This window comes from Corvus kubaryi, unplaced genomic scaffold, assembly GCF_017639235.1.
Source record: "Corvus kubaryi isolate FWS band 111438036 unplaced genomic scaffold, C.kubaryi_AGA036_p1.0 37387, whole genome shotgun sequence".
Taxonomy (NCBI): Eukaryota; Metazoa; Chordata; class Aves; order Passeriformes; family Corvidae; genus Corvus; species Corvus kubaryi.
This window is the reverse complement of record NW_024581129.1, coordinates 2,098,648-2,110,170: the sequence shown is the minus strand read 5'-3', so window position 1 is coordinate 2,110,170 and position 11,523 is coordinate 2,098,648. Positions and strand designations below refer to the sequence as shown.

The window sequence follows — 11,523 nt, the reverse complement described above, 5'->3', positions numbered from 1 at the left end:
CCTCTGGGGGAATAATAGTAGAAGTGTGATTTTCCTCTTCCACAAAAGGTTGTAAAATATTTGTGCTTTTTTTTTATTTCCTCTGAGCCCATTTCCAGTCCTTAATTAACCCCACCCTCCTTGTGTGATATGACCTATCTGACAGTTCCTGTTATAAAGGAAAATCATAGCTAGGTTGCCCCCTGTCTCAAGTTTTAATTCATACCTTCTCATCCCATGTTTCTCGCAAAATGATCTATCACTTTAAACCAAGAATATGTTCAAACACTTTTTTTTTTTAATTGGTTGGTCTTTCTGGTTTTTTCTCCATGAGTTTATTCCTTGCCTCTCAGGTTTGCATGTTAGGCTGAGAGGAATCATCTTGTGTATCCCATTATCTGATCATGGCTGGAATATCTGCTAGGAGGCAGAAGAGGCAGATCACCTGCTGAATTTAACAAGCACATGTGAATAACAATCACTGACCAGAGGTATTTTCATTTATAAAAACATCCTTTTATACTAACTATAGTAACAATAGTCATATACAAAATGGAATCAAACCTTTGGGCAGTGCTGTTTCAATAGGGGCCTTCAGAAAAACCACTTCCTATGTGATGAAAGAGAAGCTGCTCAAAAATCCATTCTGTAATTCCTTATGGATACTTTATGAAGGTATATTAGAATTAACTGTAAATTGAGCAAGTAGCAAAAATGCTTGATGAACTGACTGTAACAAAATATCCAGTGATGAAAAACTCTGCAGACTTCTGCTTGCTAGCATTGGCAAGTAAGTAGTTTAGCTAAAGAGAAGGAAAGCAGAAGATACAGCTGTCAACTGCAAACGAATGATTATAAACCAGAAAGAAATTGTGAGGAAGAGCTCTGAAAATTATGATTGACAGTGACAACACAGACCAGACAGCTTTTATTTTAAGCAACAGATTGTTGGGAACATAACACCGTATATCAAAGTGAAGGACTTGAAACCTGCTGTAGTCTGTACAGATGTTCTCACTCAGAAAGCAGCTAGAGGGAACAGAAGATAAAAGAAGGCTGTCCAACTTCAAAAAAGGTTTGAATTTTCATTCTGTTTTGACAAGTTTTTGTGCTAGTCTGTGATTTTCAGTGTGATAGAAAATTCAGCATCTACAAACCTGACCTAAAGTGGGAAACACCTGAAGGGGTACAAGCGAATCCTTAAGGAGGTGCTATACAACATCATAAAATATTTCTTGTTGTTTTAATCTTAAATGCTTTTCTGTTGAAGGAGGCAGAAATTGGAAATGCTGTAACTATTCTAGCTCTGGAGCAGGTCATACGTGCTTGCAGTCAGCATGCACTACTTGGAATGCAAGGCTGAGATCTGAGAAGCAATTTAGGAATCCCTGCTGTAGAAAAGATTTTTTATGATACAAAGCAAGACAGGATTACTGAGCTCAGAAGGGTTATTCGTGAATAACTTCCAGCTAAAGTGATTAAGGGCTTCAGCCACCAGCCCCAGAAAAAAACCAACAAAGCATCAAAAACATCCTGCTTGTCATTGCTGCTGACTTTTTGTTCAATGAGCAAGAGGTCTGTGTTGGTTTTGGTCCTTTGCCCTTGGGGACACTTTTAACAAAACATAATACTTGAAAGAATTCCAAAATGTGGTTGTTTTGGTTTTTTTCTTTTCTTTTCTTTGAACTACAAGGTTAAAGATAAATAAAGGAATATTTTGATTCGTCTAAAACATACTTGTGATAACAAATAGACAAAGCACTTCCTAACGTTCAAGACTTACAAGTACTTTTTACAAACACACCACAGTTCTTGATAACAAAAACCCCATCCGATACTTTCTTTTTTAATGGAAGGTAAAGCACTCCACTTTTAAAAAATCGTCTCTTTAAGAAATATGAGTATCTTCAGCAGAATCTTTGGTACTTGTGTTTGAGGTTTTGGGGTTTTTAAATTTTAAGCTGCTATAATATCTGCCAGAAAAAGCAAGAGCTAAGAAACATACTGAAGAGATAAATGTTGTGATGAGTGGAAATTGCTAAAAGGTTCCTCTGGCAATCTCAGATTCGCAGAGAGGAAATTTGGGCTTCTGTAGAGATGAGTTGCTCTTACAGAATTTTACAGTATGAGATGAACAAAGAGACTACCACAAAGTCATAGGCCACCAGCTTGAATCCAACTTCAAAGCCTTTCAGATCCTAATAGGAAGAGATTTGGATATGCACACAGTAGCATGTCTATTTCTCAGTATTCAGAGTTCCTTAGCATTCCCCATTGCAGGTTATCATGCCCAATTATATAAATGTATATAAAACTACTGGTAAACCATCTGAAAGAGATGACAACATGAGTAATTAAGGCTGTAACATATTACGGTCACAGTGGGTGGCTGGAACATGCTGGAGACCCAAAGGTTACAATGTACTGCTTCAGGATCTGCCACACAAATTCCAAAAGCCATGAGGAACCTACAGTGATGTGCAGGGAGCACTGATAACACTTTCTTAACCATGGAGATCTAACCACATGCCAAAACCTTACAGAACTTTATTAGATTATTATATTCAGTTTTGTCCCCCCTCCTTTTTTCCTGTTTAAATGCTTGTTTTGAGGGACAATATGATCTCAGCACTCATCATTAAGAAAAATAGTACATATTAATTCTGTACTTAAAGTATCAGCCTTTTCTTCAGGGTTGCCAATACCAGTTCTTTTCAGAATACAGCCCATAACAATAACATACTTCCTCAAAACGTATCACTTGTGGCAGCAAAGGACCCCCAGATCAAACAAAAACTTAAGTTTTTTGAGTTTAGAATCAAAATGCCACCTGATAGCAGCTTTCAGAAGAGACATCTCTGAAGGGTGAGTGGCTCCTGTTTTAGTATGGTTTTTTTAATGTTCAACATTAAGCAGAGGGTAGATGTTTATTCTGCTCCATTAATGGGAATATTTCATTCAGCAAAAACAAGAGTTCTGGCATATCTGTTATTATCTTGGTGATTTTAACTGTGCAGAGAAGCACCCAGCAATGTTTATCCTCAATGATGCAAGAGAGGGGCTATGGCCATTACATGTATTTACCATGGTTTGCTTTCCCCTTTAAAATGAAACTGTGCTGCAAGACTGGAGCTAGTTAGTTAGGAAATACCTTGGAATTACGTTGAAAGTAACTGGCTTGTTAAGGTTTCTCACCAAAAAAAAAAGTGTGCAAAAAGAATGCTTATGAATGAATAATGTGGCTAACATCATTAAGCTAGCCTTGAGTTCAAATACCAAATCCCCAAGGTCAGGTATAAGCACCGAGCCCTTTTATTCTCACAGAGGTTTTAAATTTGCTTTGTTTCTGTAAACACAGATCTCTCAAAGTGTACCTCTGAAAAAGGCACTCACTGTCTTGACTTTATATTGTCAGAAACACAATCTCCTTAAGTACATCCATACAATTTATACAATGAAAAATTGCAGTGAGAAGTACCAAAACCACCTCGTGTCTTTTAAAAAAGATTTTTATTTCTGTTTTTAAATAGCTTGACAAAACCCATCCATTGGTACTCTGAGTTCAGTTGTAAACAGTTACAATACATTACTGCTGTGTATTGATTTTGTACATTAACCTATTTGCAGTGACAATCCATAAGACAAGTCAAACTGAAATGCACTGTACTAAGAAGTACTAACAATGCTGTAACTCCACATACTCCAAAGACTGATGTGTAACTCCCTCCTGTGGTGTGAGCGAGCAGCATCGCAGTCAAGAGCTTCTGGCAGCTTGGGGAGCACTCCCGATATTCAAAAGTCTGTATTCAGGTTTCAAGTCTACTATGGAAACTTCTCTCCCAAGTTAAAAGTGTCACAATACATTTTAAAAATACATACAAAGTTGTAAACATCTTTCTCTGGAACTTAAAAAAAAAAAAAAAAAAAAAAAAGGTTTGTGCTAGCCTTCTCCACCTCCCACACTGCAATAAAAAAATAAGAATTAAAAAAAATAGGGCCAAAGACCAAGGCCATAGACTAAAATTGTTCTGCAGGGATGACATCACAGTTTACAGGAAGTATTGAGTATCAGCATTGAAAATTAGTCACTATCAGGCAGCAGAACCCATTTTCAAGAAATGGTTTCACTCAACTTCAAGTGATGAATCAGGCACTGAATATTAGACTTCCCTACTTTTAAGAACAAAAGCTTGAATTACATTTAGGTGTAATGTTTGATAATAGCTAAAATTGACTACAAACAGAAAATTAAACACTGCTACTTTTGCAATTTTGGTTTTGACCACTTTTGCTATCAGGTTTATACGGATCTTCCATGAAGAAGGAAGGAATTTGCAAAACAGACTACAAATACATAGAGATCACAGAAATAAAATGGACCTTTTCAAGGCAGATTTACTTTGTGGAAACCTCTCTGGTCATTTTCTAAAATGTTTTAGCTTTTAAATTTATTTCATCATTAACAATGAAATAACCATCTTAGGCTGAATCCTGTATCACTAATTCCAAAAAGACTAAGGTAATTGAGATTTTTGGAGGCAGTAGAGGATTAATTTCGAAGTACAATAGGATTTGCTTTTACCAGTGCAGGCTGGTAAAGGATAACATTATTCTAGCACTTCTGTATTTATTATTCTTATTTTATTTTCACACTGTCAGGAGATTGATATCTATGACCCTGTTATTTAAGTATGAGAGTTGATAATAAGTATCAGTATTTTCATAGGCAACATTGGTTTATTTTAAAGTTCTATCAAATGCATCTCTTCCATGAGGATTAGAGGCTCTGCAGTCTAAAAAGGATCCCCCCTGCCCTCAGTTACTGCCTGTGCATCACAGAAAAGTGTCAGAACACATTTTATTCTGTGCACTCTTAGGGGAAAAAAAAAGGTTTCAAAATATTCACGTGAATGTACTCTTTAATTTTTTGAGAAGTTACACTATTTAAGTTCTGACCTTACTGTATTTTGTAAGCCGCAAATTCTAGCTGCAATTCTCAGCTGACAGAGGTACCACACATGCAAATTAAATATTGGATTTTAATTAAAGCAGCTGTTTTGAAGAGAAAAAAAGCAGAAATATGTCCCATTGACTGCATATTGCTCTGCCAGTTATACTACCTGTCATACACCCTAATGAGAGACTAGGACTCTTACATCTCTTCATGGTTTCTGTCAATTTGTTGTGCATAATTAATTATAGGACACTGTTTCTGAGGTGGAACAAAATATCAGCATATGCTTATGCTGAGAAATCATAGGGACAGGAATATATGTAAGACCAGGCCATAAAAACAAAAGTAGCAACCTGACAATAAGATGATATATTAGGAGAGTACATACAGGCTTGTTTCTTCCAAAAATTAAATGTGTATACCTATAAGGGGCAAAGGTGGAGAGAAGGAGAAAGGAAGCAAACTTTGGCAAAGTTTAAGAAAGTGCAGTCTTTATAATCCTAAAAATAACTTTCAGGAAAAGAGAAATAAACCACAGACAAACAGACAAACCACCAAACCTCAAACAGCAACAAAACCAAACTCAACACTGAAAAAGCAAAAGGCTAAAAAATGTCTACAGCTAGAACTGTCTCCTGTGCAGGATGATGCAAACACACGATTGCTCGGATTGCACTGGCTAAAGCCACACGGAGAAGTAACACCACCGTCTCTGCTGCTTTTTGCACTGCAGTGTCAGAAAGTAAAGAAGCATTTGCATAAGCATCCCAACATCATACTGTAGTAAAACACTTTTTATCTACATGCAGAGCTCTGTGCACACACATTTAAAAGTATATTTTCTTCTCAAAGCAGTATACCATATAGTAAATTTTCACTCGAGTGTAACTACTAGGAAATTCTCTAAATATTGAGTATCTTCTTCTTTTCTAAAGGCAGAAATAAAACTCTGCTATGTAGTGCAGGAAGGATCTGGACACTAATCAATGAAATTTTAGAAAGCACAAGTTGTTTAGTAGAACCCTGGCATTTTGCTTAGAAATAACCTCTTTCTAGAGCAGGATGAGAGACAAAATACAGAAATACAAAGGCAACTCCTGGTTGAGTATAAAGGTCCCTTTCCCCCTACTAAGAATGTTATTTTTCTGTACTGTAATAATCATCTGAGCCAGTCTCAGCCCTAACAGCACATTAACTCAGAAAATTTTCCACATTGGGTGTAGTGAAGCCATGAAACTCCACGCAAACTGGTTCTTGGCCAGGATACCTTCCATCTTTTGAGATGAGTTAGTATCAAAACATCTATAGGAAGAAAACAATGGCATAAACCATATAGTGTTAGATTTATCTATAGTTTCAAAGGATGGATGCCATCCTTCAGGTTCCCTATTCTCCCTCCAGACAGGAAAAGCCATTTAAACATTGTCAGGGCAGACAGTTCTTTTACTGCAAGAACAGCGCTTTCAATCAATCCATGGCCTCCCCAGATTTAAAGTGCAGTATATTACATGAGATTTTAACATACCAAACTATCCTTTATTTGAATTTCAGAAGGAATGTTCAAGTTAAAATTACCCTTTAGGTTTTAAGCAATAAAATTCAAGGCAAGGTATATAAACTGTCTTAAAATGGATTAAATCCACTCACTTAAGACTTATTCTTTGTATCTTATGTTCAATAGACATATAATACACAACAACCATCCATCATTTCACTTAGCTGTGTTGTATTTAAAGTGATCCTGTAATAAGTGATGAAAGGCCACGCACTCAAACAAGACTTTGCTTAAAACAGGACTGTGATACGTAACACAGTTCAACATTCCAGGATCTCCTCCTGCATAGGCTTGTCATCAACAAGGAGAAAACCCTTGGCACTCTGCTGTACACACATTTAAATTCTAGTTTACTGGTGGTGTCTCTCATTTTTCATTCCCCCCCCCTTTAAAATCACAATGAAAAATAGGAGCATTAAAAACTGGATTCATGGTTTTATGCCTTTAGCTACTCCTTTTGCCCATTAACCTGACAGTCTCAGCTGCAAGTTCCTGTATGTAACTGTGGTTCCCAAAACATGAAGTGCCCAAATGACATACAGCAGAGAATGTTCCAGGCCAAACCAGTCAGCTGCACAAACAGGGTCTCAAGTAACAACTGCAGGTACAGCTGTGCCAATTGATCCTTTGTACAGAAGTCCAAGCACTCAACTTTTGGGTGCAGGACTGTGTTCATGCACAACTTAAGGTAAGGCTCACCATACAGGGAGAGTATGGCTGTACCTATGGAGCTGCTTAGAGAGGTTAATACAGAGTTGCACAATGTTGCTCATGTCTTTAGCAATCAAGCCAGCTTTAAGAGGCTCCAACCCCTCCCCTCCCTGCCTTCATTCCTCTGCCCTCAGCTCTGCCAAGTGGTTTTTTGAGTCAAGATACAGGCAGACAGCAGCTTAACACCGTAACTCCACGCCACAGACATTTGGAGAAGAGCCTTTTTTTCTGGTGTTCTGGGATTTCAGATCCACATCACTTCAAGAATCCTGAACCTCTGCAATACCACATGTTAATACTACTCACTGCAAGGCTGATAAATTCCAGCAGTGGAGATGAGAGTGAATGGCTTGACTAAGAGGGAACTGTTGCTGTCAATACTTACTGTACTTACAATACATAATCCAGTATTATTTTGGGGCTTTTGCTCACTTCATAACAGGTAATTGCATGGTCAAAAGTCTACAAGTTAAACAATCATTTAAATACCAGGGAAAAAGTTATCTTCTAAATTAAAGTAAGTGGCCTTTCATCTCTTTTAGCATCCAAAAGAAACAATCAGCCAATGGGGATAATGAAAACACAACATATCATTTAACATAAAAAGTAATAGATCTTATTTTCAGTACTCAAATAAGATTAAAAGTTTCCAGCATTTCTCCCTGTAACACTGATAACCAGCATCTCATCTTCGTAATCAAGGACTTCTCTACACATGTGTGCTAACAGCCCAATAAACACCACACTGGGAATTCTACTGGCTTTCCAGGTAAGTTCAGTTTAAACTAAATGCAACATCACGTTCCCTCTTTCCAAGATGAAGCAAGACCAGCTGGCAAAAAGGATACCTAGTGTGTGAATCACTGGCATGGCTTTACTCCACATTGAGTCCTCACTTTTAAGTCAGGGTGAAGGGGAGGCTGAAAATGCATCCTAACTCACACACCAACACCTCCCTCTTTACGTGAACCTTTAAAGCACATTAAGCCCATCTACAGCAATGTCTCTGTTGAGAATTTTGGACATTGAATCCAAAGTTCCACCTACTGCACAATGAGTTACTTCACTGAAGTGCCAACAGAAGCCTGTTCCTCAAAATGCTATTCACCAGCAGCTCTATGGAGTCCAGCACTTTTGCCCCATTCTTTGGCAAACCTCACTGTTAGAAGCCTGTCCCAAAGCCAAAGTGAATAGGCCCAGAAGTTATTAATGTACTTCAGCAATAACAATCACTTTTTCAAGGAAAAAAAAATTGTTTTAGAGAGTTTACAGTGTCTATTGTAGCACAATAAAGCTCACAAGATATTGTTAAAACAGAGCAGTGAACACTGCTGAGAATTATGCTGCATTGAAGACCACCCTCCCAACAGCTTTCCAGTTCCAAGTGTTTTAAGGACTGATATATTAGTTGCTGTTGGATTCAGAGCAGGAATTCAATTCTACAAGAAACAAGTTTCATTGGAAATGGTTATAAATAGTACTAGCCAGAACACTCCACCAATACAAACTCTAAAGAAAACAAAGGATCTGTGCTAATCAAATTGGGTTCTAGTTTAGTTTAACAGCAGACCTGCAGAAGTCCCAAAGAGTCTGAAGATTATGAAGTTCTTTACTCAGATGCAGCTATTCCTTACAAAAAAAAAAGTCCCTATTGTTCTAACAGCTAGTTTAACCAGCAATTACACAACTATAATTTTTACTTTACCTATCTACTTCTCACTAAAACCTGAACTGTAACCTTGTCTCTTATTTTCTGCTAATATTAAAAAAAGTAGTTACTAAAATCTCTGTATTTTTTACCTTCACTACTGCACACCAGAGACCTGCAAGTGCAAAAGCTAGCACAGAGATCACTAGCTGTATGATGTGAAAAGTATTAGTCACATATTGTATATTCAAAAGCATTTGCTCGTATCCAAGTGTTTGCTCTGAAGATACAAGGTTTAAGTAACAAAGAGAAAAACATGGTTTCTGGTTGTTTATGAGTCCCACAGCATAGTTGTTCTTAGAACAGGGATCAAGAAGTCCACCAAGCTCCAATACTTTAAAAAATGCAAACTGCAATTCATTCTCTTTGCCACTGCTCATTTCTAATTCCAGAAACCACAGGTTTTTATTATACTGCAAATTTCCCAGCCAGAATTGTGCAAAACATACAAAGTTGTCTCCTGGGCAGCGTGAGCTGAAGTCTCCAGAAATGCTACAAGCTTCTTCCAGCCAGCCTGTTACTGAGATACCATCGATGCAGTGAGAAGCCCTATCGAGACTGTCTTTCCCAGAAGAAAAATGCAGATGAAATGAATCCTTCCAAGGAGCAGCTGCACTTGAGTTCGTCCCTGCTGATTCACTGAAGCTCAGAGGCATTTCCTTGCCACCCAAAGGCAGAGGTATATTATTAAAGAGAGAACAATTCCCGATGTTATATAATTCTTGTAAACTGCTACGATGATTTTGAGAACTGTCCAACATGGAATGCACATGTGTCAGATGAGCTGCTGGCTTGTGATGATCTGGGCCATCGTCACGTACTCGTTTCTGGGTAAAATCTTCTTTCTTCATAGTCCTAGAGCACACGAGCACAGCTTTGCTGCTTCACAACAGGCTGGATTTGAAGAAGAGTGTGACTGACTAGTTGCAGCATACAGTGCAAGCAGCACACCAAATCACCAGTTAATGGATCTCAATATGGACCTAAAGATAAAGAATGCAGGAAATTATTACACTGATACCCCAGTTTCCTAGTTCCCACTATAAAGAACCAAAAATAATTCAAAATCTTTCACAGAAAGAATAACCCAGCTACAGAAAGTAACAGTTGTCCCAACAGACAAATCTCCCTACAGGCTGCTTGAGCACATCCAGAGGGCTAGGAAGTATACTCAAACACCAGCCGCCTTCTGTAGTTTCAGTTTAATCTGCTACAAGCTCTCTTTTGGTGACAGGCATGAAAGTGAGTCAGCAAACGAGCAGCCAGAGAGATTCGCTGTGTAACAGCAGCATTTCCCTTAACCAATAGAAACACAGGCTGGGACTGATTAGAGGCTCAGCATGAAAGGTTAATATTAAAGTCATTCTCCTGTAAACAGAAGTGCAAGCTGAAATCAGACACACAACACTGGAAATCAACAATGTACCAAGAACAGCTTCCTGGAGGGGAGGGAACTGGTCAGACTGGCTGCCCCAGCACAGTTAGCAGGTATCAGCTGTAGCGCAATCAAAGGACTGTCCCAACACTGATAACCAGCAAAGACAAGGCTTTTTCAGCTACCAGGGTTACTAAGCTACGTGTACCACTCCTGGCCGTGTGGCTTCTTTTCAAGCTTCAGAACTGTAGGGCAAATTCCCAAAACAAAAATAGGATATGCCATACTTTGACCTCTTCCCATTTCAAATTATCTTTTACAAGTAACAAACTCCAACCAGACTTGTCTTTCAATACTTGGCCACCGGCCAGATGTCAAAACTTTCATTACAGCTATGTTTACGAAGAGTGCCAATCCTTGGCTAGAAGAGATGTTTGTAGTGACAGTGCATAGCCTGCTTCTGTTGCCAGTTAAGTTAAAAGTAAATCTTTCATTTCATCACAAAAACAATGAAACTTCTACCCTACAACAGGTCAAAGCTGTGTTAGAGAGTTCCATGTTTTGTAGAAACAGGTTCAAAACTGGAGAGATACAAATTAAATCTGAACCATCTTTTTCATGCAGTAACATTGGTATTTAAAACTGGCTGCGTTTTCTCTGCCGCAACTGTTCTTGATTAAAAAAAAAAATAGATGAAGGAAATTGTTTTCTTCGCTCCTTGGTGTCAGGAGCGCGCTATCAAAGTGCACATATTCACAGTTTATTCCCAGTATTTAAGTCAGCTATGTCTTAGGAACAGGAAGGCGACACGTTTGCTGCTAACACGCAGAGCGAGGAGCACAGCGGGGCACTCACAGCTGGCCACCGACGAGGGCAAGGCTCCGGGGCTGCAGCACAACCCAGGAGACATCGCCCGGGGTGACACAGGGCAGGGCACAGCCCCCGCCCCGGCGCGGGGACGAGCACTCGTTATTCGGGGCAGCGGCCGCGAACCAGCCCCGGGCCCGGCCGCTGACACCGGGACGCGAGCCCGCCCCGGCCCCGCCGCCCCCGCCCACCTGCAGCCGCACGTTGAGCATCATGGAGGCGACGATGTAGAGGTAGGGGAAGTTGATGCGGAGCTTCCAGGCCAGGTCGAAGAAGATGAGAAGGGTCCTGGTAAGCCCCTTGCAGAACACGCCGTAGGACCTGGCCGCGGCCGACTGGGAGAGCCTGGCAGCGAGCGCGGACAGAGCCGCCGC

General features: G+C 39.4%; 1 protein-coding gene across 1 annotated transcript; it reads right to left on the bottom strand.

The window, feature by feature from the left end:
- Positions 1–3,470: 3,470 nt before the first annotated feature.
- LOC121669084 (small integral membrane protein 10-like protein 2A) lies at positions 3,471–11,523 on the bottom strand (the record flags this gene model as incomplete). Its single annotated transcript, XM_042037559.1, has 2 exons — positions 3,471–9,890; positions 11,341–11,523. Coding segments are annotated over 2 exons (204 nt in total), but the record flags the coding sequence as incomplete, so codon positions are not given.